The sequence below is a fragment of the Papilio machaon genome, chromosome 8, assembly GCF_912999745.1.
Source record: "Papilio machaon chromosome 8, ilPapMach1.1, whole genome shotgun sequence".
In the NCBI taxonomy this organism is placed as follows: Eukaryota; Metazoa; Arthropoda; class Insecta; order Lepidoptera; family Papilionidae; genus Papilio; species Papilio machaon.
Genome location: NC_059993.1, coordinates 2,449,610 through 2,467,559, shown reverse-complemented (window position 1 = coordinate 2,467,559; position 17,950 = coordinate 2,449,610). Strand labels below are relative to the sequence as shown.

The following is a 17,950-nucleotide window of genomic DNA, read 5'->3' as shown; positions in this document are numbered from 1 at the left end:
CCTTGCTTTAATTCGTTTTGTCCACATTGAACACATTTCGTTAGGTTTAAAACCGTTTCATATTAGAATCTGATTCATTTGGTAACTGTAAAACTAAGAGTAAAATCATATATATATCAGTTAAAATCCGCGAAAATATAATGGTTAGGCAGGTATCCCACGTTTTATCCTCGATTTTATGGCAAATATAGCAAAACTAGGAGAGTTTATTAATTTTGCGTAACATGGACATCGTTTGGTTTCCTTTTACGTCAGTTTACAAGGTACGCTATAAAGTTTATTGAAGGATGGAATAATATAAATTTGAAATGGCTCATGTGGTTTCTTATACAATGGTCTATCGCTGCGACGTAATTGAATAAGTGGTTACGTGTGTAACAAATCGGTTGCTGGAGCGATAATGGCCCCTAGAACAAATCGATATAAACGTACTAAAGTTCATCGTAACATCGATACCACTCGTTCTCCATTCATTTACCTATTTTTGTAATACACTAGCTTTCGCCCGCGACTCCGTCCGTGCGGAATTAAACAAAAATTAATAAGTAGCACATGTGTTATTCCAGACTATGTTCTACATCTATGTCAAGATCCGTTCAGCCGTTCTTAAGATACCTTCCATCCAACCATCCATCCATCTAAACTTTCGAATTCATAATATTAGTAAGATACATTTTAGATGTAGTTACTCTGTAGTAGTATCTAGTAATGTATAACGGCACATACTATTGACATCTTCTAAAGTAGTGGAGGGAAAACGTGACTGGTAAAATTACAAATAAGCACGTATAGATAAAAAAAACTCCTTTGCTAATATAATCTGAATCTAACACTAACCCCGTATCAGCAAAAATAATTTTTATTGTTCTTACCAAAGATACATTTTTGGTATTACATAGAATGGCTATTTATATAAAAAAATAGTTCCATTAATTCTTGTTAGGTAATGATGATAATGCTAATACCGGCTATGTTAAAGATCTTACCTTTGAATTAAACGTATTGGTACCAATATTATATTTTAATATACGTACCAATACGTTTTTTTATAAAAAGCATAAGAGTTTAAGTATAATGTATCATTTACATTGAAAAATTACAATTAGTAAATATTTTTCCGTCGATTGTTTTGACTTATACTCGTACAATTCTCTGTAACATCGTTTGAACTTAAAATTCTCGAGAATCTGCCTTCCCGCTTATTGATTGTGCAATGGATTTCATTGTTCAGATCTTTTGTGTAATAAACAATCCTATAGATGGCAATATTAGACCCGAGCAGATCTTTGCTTTACCTTCTTTATCTTTATCTATGAAATCGAAATTTCACAATACATCTCCCTCTACACAAATTACCTTTGGTCCGAAGTGATTACATAATGAATTAAAAAAAATGTATGGAACTGACACAGAACAGTCACGTCGCTTAACATAAGTTATAGTCAATTGAATGCGCGTTTATTAAATTAATAACAATGTAATAAATATATGAACACTTGGAAACTATTCCAACAAATCGGGCTTATTTTTAGACGACTTCATTTCTTTTCCATACGTTGCGTAGGCGTGTATAGTTTTTTTAACATTTCAAACAATACAAATAAGGTTACGTTGATGTCGCAAGAGTATGAGTAACGTTCTCAAAAAGATCCGCCTCTTGAATAACCTTTTTCAGAGAACTAGTGACGAAAGAACTGCGAAAAGTAAAGCACGCTAACTGTTAACAGGATAAAGTTAGAACATATATTTAGACCCAGAAACAATATATTTAGACATTACAAAACAGAAAATTAGTAACTATACATTTATAGGTTTATGATTTTATCCGCCATTTTTATACGTTGTGAGCCTTAAAAATAACGCCAACTCTATTTGGGCGCGTGAAACTATATGTATAGTACATAAGCTATTTTAGAATTAATTCATATAAAAAACAGTGTTTGTTGTACGTGTTATTTAAGAGCACGGTACACTTCTGTAAATAAATTGTTATTGATCAATTGTTTCTCACAGTACGTAGGCTCAGTACGCACTGTGTAATTAGATCACAGGTTTATATGTGAGAATCGTCTCACGGTCGTCACTAACGCTCGATCGCATTTAAAAGTGATATGAAATTAATAAAAGAGATCATTAGGAATCTGAAATGTATTTAAAAACTATGGATTTATATGGATATATCATGTAGAAATCCTAGAAAGGCATAATATACGGAAAAAAGACAGGTAAGAAAAAGTTTTAAATAATCTTAAATACTTATCGTAATATTTTAGTAATAAGCTCTAATTATAATTACTTAACGTTAACAATATTTTAAAAGAATGAACAAAAAACGTATGAACCATTACAAATTTTCGATGTAAAAGAATCCGATTGTCCCGAACGGTAACAAGTCTTATAATTATTTAACGTGACGTTTCCGGTTCGGTTATCTAAAAAAGTCGAACAACCACTTGTTAAGCAGTGGGAAAGGAATAATTAGCTTTCTTCGCATACAGTAATATACTGTTTTAACTTGTAATGTTCTCAAAGTAACATATCTATTAGCGTTATTACAGACGATAAACATAAAATAGATATGGTAGGAGCGTTGTGGCTTAGAGGTTAAGCACTTGACTTGCAATCTGCAGGTCCTGGGTTCGAATCCCGACATGTACCAATGTGTTTTTCGAGTTTCGATTTAGATATGTACATTTATCCGACGTTCTTAAGGTAAAGGAAAACATCGTTATGCAACCTGCACATATCTGAGAAGGAAATTCAAAGATATGTGTAGTAAGTCAACCAACCCGCACTTGGCCAGCGTGGTTGACTATGGTCTATTCACCCCTAAATTAAGGTAGGCTCCGAGCTCCTCGGTGGGGACGTATAGTGAGCTGATGAAGATGATACGTAGAGAGTTTATGCAAACCCCAATTACACTTTCGTCCGCACTCTAAAACAATTTTTTACTAAAAATGAAATTATAACTTAGATTCTAATAAAAAAATGGTGGTATTTTTTTTCTCTAAACGACACATATATTATTTTCCGAGTAAACTGTTACTGAAAAGATCAAGATTTTTCGTAATAATAACTAGGTTACCTATGTTCTCCATTTAGCCTTGCCTATGCATCGACAACTTAATGATTAAAATTAATATAAAACTAAGCGATAAAGTAGTCATGGAAACTTTTGTGTCTAACTGACGTGTTTCAAAGTGGAGTCACCCGCCGCTCGCCGGCCACGGGGAAGCTGACCACATATTTTACAACATCGACATACTTCACAACTGACTCATGCTGTGAAAGTGTGCCTTGTTATGATAAATGCCCTACCATTATTAGGGAATACGACGTATTGTAGGGTTTTGTTTCGACGACCCGTCAACAGTGTTGTGTGAAGGGTTATTTTTTTTGTACATGCCTTTGAATAACGTTAGTATGATTCATAGAAATAACTTTAAAATAAATCATAACATGTTTATAATATAATCATGCATCACTAGTCGTTTATTGTTATTGAACATCTAACACTATTAAATTAAAAATGAACTTGAAAGATATTAGGCTCTGGACTACATCTAAAAACTTCATAGCAAATTCAACACAGCCAATTTTGTAAGTTGAATGCAATAGGTTGACCGTGTAAATAATAATAGCTGTCTACTTTAACTAATAATTGTACTTTACAAATGAAGGGTTACGAAATTAATACCTATATAGAATTAAGTATCTTCATATGACAACGGTTCATTCACCCTGCTATTTAAATAAGGTCTTTGGCAATGTAGACACACTTAACTCGTCTCTATCTTTTTATCTCCGGAAAGATAACCCTGTTGAGAATAAAACAACCAAGTTGTTTTCGTGCGATGTATAAAATCTGGAAATTCATTTTTCGTACCTAGATCCCTGCCTCGTTAGTAAAATATAACATCTGCTATACACATTTTCTGCACTTCCACGCGCGCTATAATACGCTCTTTTCAACATTTTCTAGTTCGGCTTGGCGGGTTTTACTTACCGCCATTGAAATATAAACAAAGCATGGCGTAGCCGTAAACGAGAGAGATGAAAATACGTATACGCATAAGGTAGAAAGGGAAGACATCGTGCCCACGTGAGTTTGTTAACAATAGATAACAAAAAAAAACTATACCTACCTGGAAGGTAGAGGCGCCCGCGTTTCCCGCCCCCACCGCACGCCATTCGTCTCACGTCAGTCTGCTCGAAAGCCTCCTCGGCGACGTTCGTTAACTATTAGAGCTTTTTAAGAAGTTTTTTACTTTCCGTTTAATTAATAAATAACAATTCGTCATTAGAAGTTAATTAGTGTAATTACAGCGATGGTTTAATTTGTGCGTGACACAACCTGCCAGTTGTTTTGTGATAAACTTTAAACATTAGCAACCACCTGTCGATCGTCCCTACCTGCTCAAAGTTATCGCAACTATTATTCCCGCGCTAGCTTAGACCACGAAGTAGAAAAGTTTTATAACAAAAAATTTTATTTATATTAAACGGACATTGTTCAGTGTACTGAGACGAGTGGGATTCAAATGAAAAGTTTCTTAATCGTACGTGGTTCGTATACTTATTGCCTTTTAAGTTGTTTGCGGACACGATCACTGATAGATATGTATATTTAGTGCGCGGCCATTGTCTTCGATCACGACCAGTATGAAGATTGAATTCGAATGAGAAGCCGAAGCGAATTCGTTTAATTCGCTTCGCCGATCGCGTGATCACCCTGAACTATGTGGACTAGTCGGTGAGATGATTAAGTTTCGGTACAAGAAGAAAGAGGCAAGTGATGGCGGAAAGAGCGGGACGGCGATACAGAAGCAGAAGATCGAGGGTCTGAGGGACCGCGAGCTACTGCCGCCCAAGGACATGATGCTGGTGGGATCCCTGGCGGGCGTGCGCCACAACACGCTGCCGAGGTCAAGACCACCCTCCGCCGCTCGCAGGGATCCGCCTGAACAACTCTTGAATCCAACCACTATTTCCCTATTCAGAGTAAGTCGTATTATAATAGAGTAGGTAAAATAGTTTTTTTTTTAAATCTTGTAACAATTTGTTTTAAAACTTAATGTAGATAGCGATATTTTTATATAAGCTCAAATTTACAATAAGGATTTTTTCGAATAAAATTGATTTGAAACCGCAGAACGCGGCACAAATATAATACACAATGTTGACTACAATCGCTCGTTGAAATCAAAGGAAACAATAAACTTTTCCAAGCAGGTAACTGTTATTTTCCAAGCGAGGAAATGACTTGTTATTCAATAGTAGTTTCTGGCCCTCAAAGGCCATTGTATTGAAGCCTTCAAAGGCAATTTGCCATCAGAATATTTAACAGGAGTGCGTAAGTGGTAGTGTCTGTGTAGTTAAAAGTGTGATAAGGTAGATGATACATACAATGTCAAAGCCTTCAGCCAAAGATCATAATATAAAGATATAAAAGATATGGCTACGGCTAAGATTTTTTTTAATGGATATGTATATTTTCATATGCGATATGAATGTAAAAACAACACTGAGATAATCGTTTCCTTATGGGCTTGTTTGTATTGATTAAACTTTAAGTTTATTAATGGCCAAGAATGGAATGTTTATTTGTCCAGTATTTTAATGAAACATTATGTTCCATTACGCGAATACATTTTTACTAGAAATATATCATTTATTATAAATCATTAACTTGTTACCATAGCATTGTATATATTGATACAATTTTGTCGTAATTGTAAAGGTATCTTTTTTCGTCGACATAATTATAAAAAAAAATCTTCAGTAGTTTCTTATGACTTACACGATGGCGCCAGTAAGTACCAGGCTATCAGAAATCTCAAGTAGCAGGGTTATGGCACGGTGCTCTGACAGACATAATTCGCACGCAACAATTGTGGCGGTAGACTAGCCGCGTTCTCACAGCAAATGTAGTAGCTGTGTCTGATTTATAAATTTATATGTGCCTGCAACGTTATTGCTATTTATGTATTAGTTCCGTAATACTTATTTTATCTTCTTAACGATGCTTCGATGATAAGCCCATTTACTTTGCCTCCAAGTTTTGTCAAAGATAATGACACCCTTGGTCACAGACACCCACGGTAAGAAATTTAAGGTTGGAATACGCTCGAAATAAAAAGATTGAATCCCCAAAGTAAAAGGCACAATATAGAGATGTACGCAGGCGCGCTTCGATCAAACAATACCCTTGCGCTTTCAAGATAACTTCTTGAAAAATGTAAAAAAGATGTTCGGGAAACGAGGCAATAAAATGGATGGAGACTGAATACGCATTTGAAATGTGATTTACGATTTTTTCTTACGTATCTTTGACTTATCTTTATGACCTTTTTTTGATAGTAGTATGAAATTGAAAACATATTAACTAAAATTAAACGATGGTTTAAATTGAACAATCTGTTGAATCAAGTAAGATTTATCATAGTTTTAAGCAGTTATTTCACAGGAAAAAAAACAAATAAAGTATTGCAATACGTTAAGGAAAAGTTTATCAACCTACAATATATAACGTGTTGTGTACGAGGTGCATAACGGAAGGCACGGCGCAAGCTGCGTCCGTCATAGCGCCTGCGCCGGATAAACACGCCGCTTGAATTACAACCATTCCGACGTAATCTTGTAAAGGATATTACAATATTTCATCCTCTATGTACACTTTGACACAATTCAATTAAATATTTGTCTGTTGGAAACTTCGATTACTTAAATGCTTCACAATGTAAGACATTATCATAAACTCTCTGTACATTTATCTGATGAAAATGTCATATAAAGCCATTTGGACGCAAAAATATGAGACAAAAAGAATCATATGTAAACATTTGCATATATTTCTTCGCATTGAAAAATAATTGCAAACTGTGCGTTTATTTTGTTTACTGGTAACACATAGAATAAAGATCACAAGTCCATAAACGTCGTATCCAAAAGCAAACATTACGAAACTCACGAAAAGTGTCGTACGAGACCCGTTTTTATATACTACGTCGCATGATCTCGGCCGGGTCATGTCTTGTTTCTGACCTATAATATTCGTGCCATACTGGTTTTTTCTGTAGCCTTAGCACCCTAGTTGTAAGAAATTCATCTTTTATGTTTTGAAAATAAGGTATGAATTTGTATAACTACAGTGAAACAAGGCTTTCTTCACGAATTTGATTACCTCGCCATAGTACGTTCCTTCGCAGGCCTTTCTCCGAATCAATGTGAACACTCTGCTGTATTGTTTTTTATTTGTTTTTACCACTTTTCCTTGCACAAAAATTATTTATTGAAATGTTTTACATGGAGTATTGTAATAGTAATGAAAATGGAGAGGACATACAAACAAATTACGTCCTTATTGGATTTTAATTACAGGTAGACTCAAATATTTCACTTACTGCCCCACTCGTAGTCATTAATCGGTCACTAAAGGAGTTCCTTAGCGTAGATTTCTTATACTCAAACTAGACAAAGAAAAACCAGTTAACAACTCTGAATGCGGCAGTTTTTATTCTTGCACAGACGGTCCGCTGTTCACTTTGTTCGTTACTGTAATAACGATAAAAATTGTTTGTTGATAATAATTAATTCCTTGGTCATTGTCTACAGGAGCTGTTCGCTCAGTTGCAATGGTCTGCGGAGCGTGCGCCGGCCGCGGACAGCTTGAGGCGCGCGCTGGGCGGCGGATCGCGCTTCCAACTGGGCTGCATGGCGGATGCAAGCGAGTGCTTCGAGCATTTGCTGCTGCGGGTGCACGCTCACGTCGCCGCTGCTGGCGACAAGCGGGATGACGACGCCTGCAGGGCGCCCCATTGCGTGCCCCACCGCAAGTTCGCTATGATGCTAGTCGAACAGTCCGTCTGTGGTGCATGTCAGGCTACTTCCGAGCCTCTACCTTTTACGCAGGTAAGGGATTTTTAGCTTTTTAATATTTATTTTATCAATCGACTATTATCCTACCTATGAACTTACAAGTACCTATGAACTTGAATCCATTAGTTCGTTCTCAAGAACGTTCGTCTTCAACAGTACGATCTTTGTTTTCCTTTACGTTTTTCAAAATTAATACGTACTAAGTCATAATTTATATCTGTATTTTTATGTGTGATTATCTTATATTTAAATTGACTGTTTATACTTCCAGATGGTACATTACGTGTCTGCCACCGCTTTAACAACTCAAGCTGCGTTTGGTGACCATGGTGACAGTTTCGGCACATTACTGAGGAAAGCTGGGGGCATGGGCGATATTAGAGATTGTCCGGTAAGTAACATTATATCTTATTCAATTTATGAAAACACTTCAATTGCAAAAAGTATAACTAACTTATAGATTTTTTTAATAAAAACTGAAAGAAATAAAGACATTTTACCATAAAATGTGTTTTTCTTATTTTCAGAATGCATGTGGTGCGAAAATCCAAATTTGCCGGACACTTATGAATAGACCCGAAGTTGTATCGATCGGCATGGTGTGGGACTCCGAGCGACCGTCCGCCGACCACGTGGCCGCAGTGTACGCCGCGCTGGGCACCGAGCTGCGCCCCACAGACGCCTTCCACGCCTGCGTCGACTGCGCATGGGCAGCTAGGGCCACTCACAGGCTCGTCGGTCTCGTCACGTACTACGGAAAACATTATTCCACCTTCTTCTTTCATAGTAAACTTCGTCTTTGGATATATTTCGACGACGCTGACGTTAAAGAGATTGGGCCTGAATGGTCACAAGTTGTCGAAAAATGTCGAAGAGGTAGATTTCAACCGCTGCTCTTATTATATGCTGCTGTTGACGGAACGCCGTGTGATACCCGTCATGCGCCGAAAGAGGTTGTGCCATTTCCTGCCCCGGAACCCCGACGAGCAATCACGCCGGCTCCGGAGAGACCGAATGCAGGTTTCGCAAGAAGAGCTGTTACTCCAGGGCCCGAAAATGACAGTGAATACGTAAGTAGGAAAGCAGTGGAGAATATGCTGGATGTGCAAGCTAGTCGACGGGCACAATTAGCGCGGAGCTTAAGTGCTAGTTCTGCATCAGACACTCAAGAAAGGCCGAGATCGAGAAGAGATTCTGGAAATTGGAGTGGAGATCGTAATAGTGCATCATCGGCGTCATCAACAGCCGATAGTCCCTATATGTATCCAAGAGGACGCGGGCCAGGAAGTATTCCCAGCAGTCCGACTCGTAAAGGAGAATTATCTAGTGGTGGTTCTTGTGATACGGGATATGATTCATACTCTCTATCTTCGACTGACAGCCTCCCGCAGCAACAAAATCACAGGCCTCCAAATTTACAACTTGCGCAAATACCAGAATTAACTACTCGTGGTGATTGTGATGCTTTGTGCTCTGAAGCCGATTCATTGCTAGATAAATCTCGTCATGCCGAAGATGCGGCTGACTACGAAACTGCTTTAATTCTTTGTGATAATGCCGCAGCAAAGGCACGAGCGGCAATGGACGCACCGTACAATAATCAACACACGATGACTGTTGCGAGAATGAAACATAACACTTGTGTGATGCGAGCTAGAAGTCTACAGAGAAAAATGGCTGGCATGACTAGGCCGCCGGAGGTTACACTCGCCGCACCCGTAAGAAATACAAAGGGAGGTCTTGAAAATTCACCTACAATTGAAATTTATGCCACATTGCCGAAAAAGAAAAGTTCATCGAAAAAATCCTCAAAAAATGTAGAAGACGACATTGATAATACCACAAAAGAGCGTTCTTCTAGACATAAATCTCGAGACGAAGAAAAAAGAGAAAAGAGGTCAAGAAGTGAAGATCGCGGTCGAGCGAGAAAAGAAGTTGCTGTTGCTACAGAAAAAAAGGAGGAACCAGTAGAAGATAAAAAAGGTAAAAAGCAACATAAAATTCGAAGAAAACTATTAATGGGTGGCTTAATCAGGAGAAAAAATCGATCAATGCCAGACTTAACCGAAGGGGCAGATGGAAAAACGGAATCTAATAATAAAGATAAACGAGTCACTTCCATCGATGATGCCGAGGTGGGTAGAAGAAAGGATGAGGAGAAATCAAACTTAAGTGGGTATCTTTCAGAGGGCCATTTAGAATATTCCGCTGCGAGTGGAACAAATCCGAATCTGGAAAGAAGCAAGCTAATGCGAAAGAGCTTCCACGGTAGCGCTGGAAAAATCCTCACTGCAGCCAAAGTACCACCGCCACCGCCACTGCGAACCACTTCTCAGCTTAGCGGGACTAAGTTCGAAGCAGAAGTAATCGAGCATAGTATGCAAACTCGTCCGCCGCAACCTCTACCGATTGTCAATCAAAATGAATATTCTTACATCCAAAATAACGAAGACAATGGTGGCTTTGTAGAGCAATACGGCGATGAACCGCAATCACTACCGTTCCTACCGTCGTACGACGGTCAACCGGTCAACCATTACAACCGACTCGATGATTCACCGTCACAAAACTTTCTCACTGTTGTAACAAAAGCGATGGTGCATCAAGAGCAAAGCCCCGTTAAAAGGGACAATGTACCGAACATACAGCCATCGCAAAATAATATTCAAAATTTAAGTAGTGCTTTTGATAATGGAGTAGATGTTGTCGACTTCGCATTGCCAATGAGAAGATCGCCACCAATGTTTGAACTGCCGCCATATCCCAGCCCGATGAATTCGGTCAACCATTCCCGACAGCCCAGCGAAGAGTTTCCACCGCCCCCTCCACCGATTGATTTAACACCGCTACAGGATGAATTAAATAAAATTCAAAACGTGAACTCCGTTCAACACTACAATGAGGAAGATAAAGAAATTCCTAAGGGATCGCTATTAGCACAGTTACAAGAAAAAAGAAGTCAAATATTGCGAAGCGAGGAATGTGCCATGAAAACATCACACGTACAAACGGATACTTGGCTTAGAGAACTCCAAGCTAAACAAGCAAGCTTAAAACTTAGAAGATCGGGCTCCCTAGAGGGACAACTTTCTAGCCCAGGTGAGAATACCGCCCACAGAACATTTGAAAATGATAATAACAATGTTAGAAACATAGCGTCAAGGTTCGAATGTAATACGCAAAACGTTTCGGAACAAGATAGGTCTCATGTAGGTTTTATCGGCATGAGCGGTAACAGAGACGTCATTAACTGCTCGAATCAATCAAACACAGGTATCTACAGCCGGCGCGCCTCGTCATCTTCGATCGACCCCAAGCAAATGATCGATGAATATAGCGATCAAAAGTTAAGCAATAATAATAATATCGCGTCATACGGAGATCGATCAAAACCTAAGAAGAAATCTGTATCGTTTTGCGATCAAGTAATATTGGTTGCGACAGCCGAGGACCAGGAAGACGACAGTTACATTCCGAATCCTATATTAGAACGCGTTTTAAAGTCAGCCATGAATAAGCCCGAGTTGACAACGATGCCTTTGCAGAACGAGAAGCCATCGCTGCAGAGACAAGACTCCTTTGACAGTCAATCGTCGCGTTCTACGATATCGTCTTTGTCACAAACGTCATATGTTCCCAACGAAACGGCACACGCCGAATATTATCGGGTTCAAAATTATCCGACGTACCAACTTGTACAAACGCGCCATCAACAACCTTCTAATCAGTCAAAAATTGGCCTTCAAGGGACCAGTTCATCAGTTCATTCACAAAATCAAAGCGCCGTGAACAATAGTAATCAAATATATCAGACGGTTCCCGTAAATCCGCCGAACACTTCAAATCCAATCCCATACAATCAACCGCCGGCAGCTTACCAGAATCACAACAACGCGAGCCCACCGAGCTTCAGCCAGAACCCCGCAAATAGATTAACGCCTACAGCTACTCAGTTCATGTCTAAGCACGTGCCTACTCTGCAGAGGTCTGTTCCTAATACGTTCCCCCACCCACCGAGCCAGCTTCACCCAGCCAACCAAACGCCAAATAATGCTTACTATCATAGACTGCCTCAGCAAACACAATCTACGCTTCCCACCAATTATCCAACAAATCGACAATATAATCAAAACTTACCGAGTAATAATTCCACTTACCAAAGCGTGCCCACCAATTCACCGGCTTATCAGAGCTATCACAACCCACCGACAAGCTACGCTAGCTCCGATTATTCTAGTCGATATCCCCAAGTGAATAGTACAAACCATTATAGCGCTGCGCATTCTCCCTACCAGCGAGTTCCACCTCCGCATGGCGACGTGCCCCTCGACAACTACAACAATAACTACCAGAAACCACAAAACAACTACTACCTAGACAACAACAATACCCAGGGCCGAGTCCAAGATGCGAGGCACTACGCTAACTCTCAACAACAGCGACCCAATTACAATCAGAACACGATCAATGACAGCAATGTGCCGAACAATGAGCAGATATCTCAATATCAGTACCAAAACTCGTACAACCCGTACCAACATTTACCACCGCCTAAACAAATTCAAAAGAAATCAGTTTCATTTGAGCCGGGAACGAAAGGCGGCACAGAATCTCCTATACCACCGCAAATGAACACGAATAATTATAACGGCGATACGCAAACGCTTACATCTGCCCAAAAATCTGTTTGCAGTTTGTGTCGTAAAAAGAGTGTTAGCCCTCCAGCCATGTACTGTCCCGACTGCGACTTTTACATGTCAAGGTTTAAACCTCGCTCATAGCATTGCGATCAAATTGTATCGAAGCACAAAAAATGTTCTCTATCAAGTTAGATTTTAAGAAACAGAATGATATTGTAGTTTTAGAATCATAAATTGACTGATCTCGTGAGTATTAGGTTTGTAATGCATGGAGGATAAATTAAATTGAGTACTTAATCATGTATTTTAAGATTTTTTACCTGAGAAATAAAATATACGTAGTTGTATGATAACATATGAAATATACACAACTGAACCGAAATAAAGATAGTGTATAAACAAATGTGTTTTTTCTTCTTTTATAACCCATACTTACCTATCTAAAAGGTACCGTCATCCTGTTTAAAAAAATTAGAGCAGGTCCACAGCACGTAAAGTGCAACTTAATTTACTAAACAAGTCTGAATTTTTAAACAAGAAGGTTGAAAGTAAACACAGAATATAGGTATGCTATATTTTATGTAAGACGAATTAATTACTGTTTTCTAAAGAGTAACAATCCGACAAGGATCTTATGTCAGTTTTTTGACATTGACAGGTGGAGCCTACAAGCTACTAGCTTTTAGGCCTATCAACTACCAATGAAATACTTACGAAATTTGCCAATGTTAAATACAAAAACAAACTGTGAGGAATGTTTTGGAGCTTATAACTGTAACGAAAGCCTTTATTAATTGCTTCCTTTTAAAATTGATAATCCAAATTATTACAGCTTTAGAATTACTCAAGAAAAAAAGACATATTGATATATTTTAGTTTCTTATTTTTAGAATTAATACTAATCATTCTCTATGGTCCTAATATTTACAATGAAAACTATACGTTAAATCGTCATTCATTATATTTTTCTGGAATTTCGAAAATATAAAAATAGCAACATTATCCCGTGCAGCTTCCGCTCCCTCATTAGCTCAGATGAAGAATTATATAGATATGGCATGCGCGTTCACCCGTAAGGGACAGATAGAGAGTACTATAGACTATACCTATATATATGTAAAAGGATTGGGGTTACCAGTTATTTGTTTTGTCCCGAAAATGAATAATTACGATATAATTTAATATAGACCAATTTATATATTCCCAATTAAATTGTAATTAATAAACGTAATAAATATAAAAAACAATGCGTAATTTTTGTTTATATGACTAAGATTACGTAAACAGATTTTTTTAGTAATACTTAGTCAGGTCATAAATTCTGTCACATGTTTAATATAAAATAATTGAAACAAGTTTATTCATTATGTGACCATTTATATACCAAATTGAACTTAACAAAACATAGATTCTTATGACACTAAAGTTTATTCAAAATGACATCCGTGATTTTGAATACAGGCCTTCAATCTGCTCGGCCAGTCGTCTATCACAGCACGAACGAGGTCCATGTCAATATCGGCGGCTGCCTTAATCAAGGATGTCTTGAGTGACTCCAAAAAAAGAATTTCCCGATATTTTTTTCCCGCGTACCGCTTCAACAAAGCGCGGCATCTCTTCAGTCTTAGGTCCATTAGACGAGCATTCACACGATGTCCTATTTTTCTTCGATATGCACGAAGCCCTAAGTCTTCATAAAAAGCTACAAAAAACATACCAATATTATAGTCATATAATTTTAAATTACTTTGTATATCATTACAGTGAACACTACATGTAAAACTACTTAATATTAAACTATTTTGATTGTAATTTCTAAGAAACAAAATTTACATGGGACAAATTAAAAAGCATACTCTTTAAAATCAACGGGATAAGAAAGTATCAAATATTTAAAAACACAGCATATACCAGAATTAAAAACTCCTTTTGAAATCTGTTGAAAATAGTATAAAAAATGTGAATTGTTTCATTTATATACATTATACATACTATAATTTATTTCCCCTAAATTCAGGGTAATTTTTACAACAAGATGGTGGTATTATTTTTACGGGTAATAACCAACCAATTTGAAAAGAAGTTTAATATGGCCGCTTGTTTCCCAGATCTACAGTATATTATTTGACACAAATGACATCTGCGTTTGGGCGCATAATGTTCGAAAAATACTATTTTATTTTAGCTAATTTTACCCGTATTTTAACATATTAGTTATTACAAAGACTGTAAAAAACAACTAGTTTGTATTTTCTTCCTTATTTTGTATGAATACATGTGAATAAGTGCGTAGTTTCAGTACTTACGATTGAAAGGTTATGTTTTTCTCTTTTCGCTGACTACGGCTTTTACAACCAACAATAAAGCAGTATACCATGTTTTATACACTTGATCTCACTAAAACTGTAATATCAAAATATTTTTGCACAATTACAGCCACTAAGTACTCACAATTTTCGAAAAATAGCACGAATGTCAAACTTTGTTAGGGACAACCTAGGTTGTTTGTAGGGGACAACCTTTGTTCCAAACAAACTCCAAAGCCTGGTACGCAGAAAGGGACAGAAGATAGTTATCCCTGTCTTTGTCACGTCACAGGAATTGGGTATAACTGTATCTCTCTCACTCACGGTATTATTATTACCGTGTCATAGACTTGCTCATTAGTCAAAATGATGCTGTCAAAATGACATCTGACAATGTCAAAATACATGAGGTAATCATATATTTTCAGACTACCAAAAGATCCTTGTTCTACTTGTTCTATATGGGATTGACTTTGTTTGGCGCGCTTGTCGATATCTAAAATGTTTAAAAAATCACAAAAATTTAGAGCGAAAAGCAAAAACGCACAAACAAAACGCACATGCATGACAATTTCTAAAGACTTAAATAACTTTTAGAATGTGCTGCTACTGCTATAGTAAATTTTTTTAGGTCTGCAACTTAATATCTTACGTATGACATACTCAAGAGAATATATTATTCCATTTATTCGGTATCGTTTACTGTTTTACTAGATATAAACAAACAATTTCTTTATTTATTGATATTGTCTAAATTATGCCACTTCAAAAAAATTACTGGTTTTGGTAGGAAATGACGGAAAATGTATATTTGCAGCTTGCAATACCAAAGTAAGAAATGACAAAAACACGAAGTTGGCAGTTCTTTAATGGCGATCGCGAGTGACGGTCTGTGAGGGGAAATTGACATTAAATTTATTATTTAGAACTTGTAGTTACCGTGTTTACATAAACATGACCGGAATTTTACCCACATACCAACGTTTTGTAAATGGAGTCCCCGTGCCGTCCATTTCTCGACGGTCTTTTCGACTTCGAGAGAAATATTTAATCGTTTCTGTACTTTTGACATTCGCAATTGTATGGTTAGGCGCACTTTTCTATTTGCCAGAGTTTAAAAACTCGAGTAGTGTCAACGACAGTGTGTATAATGTGTACAAACGTATTCAGAAAGCCGGTCCTGAGCTACTTATGCCGCCGCCTGTTATGCATAACGAAGTGGGAGAGTTTGCTGCCGTGGGAATAGTTCGTCACGGCGAAGAAGGTGATGATCCTCATATAATTGAAGACAGAAATCGTCTTCGTGCTAAAATTGAAGAGGACATGGGTATGAAAGTGTTGGAAAGGCCACAATTTGATGTAGCACCGTCAGCATCGTCCTCTCGAGGTCCCAGCAAAGCCCCAGTGGATGCTATAGAAGAGCCTGCTGTAGATAAAAATGCTGCCAATAAAAACGCATCCCCTGAAGGTCTTAAGGAACTGGAAGGTGCAGAAAATAAGTATGTTCCTGTTCCCCTGAAACCGAATGCAGATCCTGAGCTGAAGAAAAAAGTGGACACTGTGAGAGAGGTAAGCTTTTGATGTATAATTGAAATATGATAGAAATGTAATAATCATACTTTTTAGTTCATGTATCATAATGGAACATGTCATGGTACAAGTATTGGCTACTCACTTTGCGATCAACTACTTCAATGTTTTTAATCCTCTCTGTGGCACACAAGTAGCATTTGCACATTGTGATTGGCATGGTTTTAGCTATGAGTAAAGTGTCATATGGCACAGATATCATGTCCATATTCTCGGAATAGCCATCATAATTTTCTGAATATCAAAGATTTTAAAATTCATTTGCAATCAATAATAATAATACACAATACAAATAATAGTACATATAACAGACTAATTAGTAAAGATACAACTAGCATATTGTCTTACAGGTTTTGTATAGTTGTATTCACAATTATAACTCATGGGAACAATCTCACTCTAATTTATGGGGATATATAATAATGGTATAAAATATATAAAATAGTATATTACATGAAAAATTTATCCATATAATAAGTTTTGTATGTAGAACGCAAGGACATTTAGATGTTTATTTCCAGTAAGACTTATTATGTTGTGTGCTGTGGTGTACTAATATTGTTCAGCTCTACAGAGCATGACTGCTCTATGCAACTGCATCATATGTTAACAGTTCACATGTCATTAAATAGCTTTTATGATAGGTTCTTTGGCTTATGCACTAATTTCTCATCATGTTTCTTTGACCAAGCAATTTACATGTTCCTTTTAGCTAAGTACATATGTACAGTATATTTAAGTATGTATATACTGTGGCACTAGGTTTTATATGCCATATAATTAATTTTTTGGTGAAGATTATTCCCTAAAAAAATTGATGTCTAATACATTTCTTATAATCCTATTAGTAGTTTATGATAATAACTTGTTCAAACTTCATCTTTATTTATGTTGATAAGATAATCGGTGTGATAATTAGATAAAAAAAAATTTAATTAAAAGTTATTGACCCATATTAAAAGACTTTCTTAAATTGCTTGTGTGAATTATTGATGTAATGAAAATGCCACAGACTGATTCCTATGGCAATACTTGCATAACCCCTTGACAGTAGACGTCAGAGAGTAACAATTGGAAATAAAGGTATCAAGTATCATTAAATAGCTGTGGCCAGAATATGAGAAATGCAGTTTCATTACTTTACAGGAAAAGCAATTAAATTATTTAGTAATCTTGAAGGCATCTATTAAAATATGAAACACTTGATATATGAAAAAAAAATTACGGAAATGTAATGACTAAATGAAAGAGCATTTTTTAGCAATTATATTGTCTGATCTATCACCACAGATATTTATATTTTATGGTCCATTAATTTCATAAAATCTATAGCCAGTTGCCAATAATTTCATCTGTGTGGAATAAAAAAAATCTAGAAATAAGAATAGCCTTTTATCACCAAACAAATCTTTTGTTTTTATAATATTAGCAAAGGTTAAATTTTAGTCGCAATCTGCTCTTCCATTTGCAAAATTGTCATAAAAGTCTGATAATTACTAAATAAAAGCTGAAAAGTCTATAAAATATATAGATATT

At 36.8% G+C, this 17,950-nt stretch overlaps 2 protein-coding genes across 7 annotated transcripts in view; both read left to right on the top strand.

Moving 5' to 3' along the window:
• LOC106720737 overlaps window positions 1-12,895 on the top strand; it is a 53,507-nt gene extending 40,612 nt beyond the window's left edge. For 3 of the 6 annotated variants that reach the window (XM_014515491.2, XM_014515492.2, XM_014515496.2), the window contains 3 exons: window positions 7,615-7,911; window positions 8,150-8,269; window positions 8,406-12,895. In XM_014515491.2, coding sequence (XP_014370977.2) covers window positions 7,615-7,911; window positions 8,150-8,269; window positions 8,406-12,659 — 4,671 coding nt within the window. In that variant the 3' untranslated portion in view covers window positions 12,660-12,895. Of the gene's footprint in view, window positions 1-3,899; window positions 5,002-7,614; window positions 7,912-8,149; window positions 8,270-8,405 lie in introns of those variants that run through there. The other 3 variants (XM_014515493.2, XM_014515495.2, XM_014515494.2) reach the window with 2 other exon arrangements.
• A 2,806-nt stretch (window positions 12,896-15,701) lies between these two features.
• Window positions 15,702-17,950, top strand: part of LOC106720767 (mannosyl-oligosaccharide alpha-1,2-mannosidase IA) — a 65,537-nt gene continuing 63,288 nt past the window's right edge. The window contains exon 1 of the mRNA XM_014515545.2: window positions 15,702-16,393. Within this exon, the coding sequence (XP_014371031.1) occupies window positions 15,779-16,393 (615 nt within the window). The 5' untranslated portion in view covers window positions 15,702-15,778. The remainder of the gene's footprint in view (window positions 16,394-17,950) is intronic.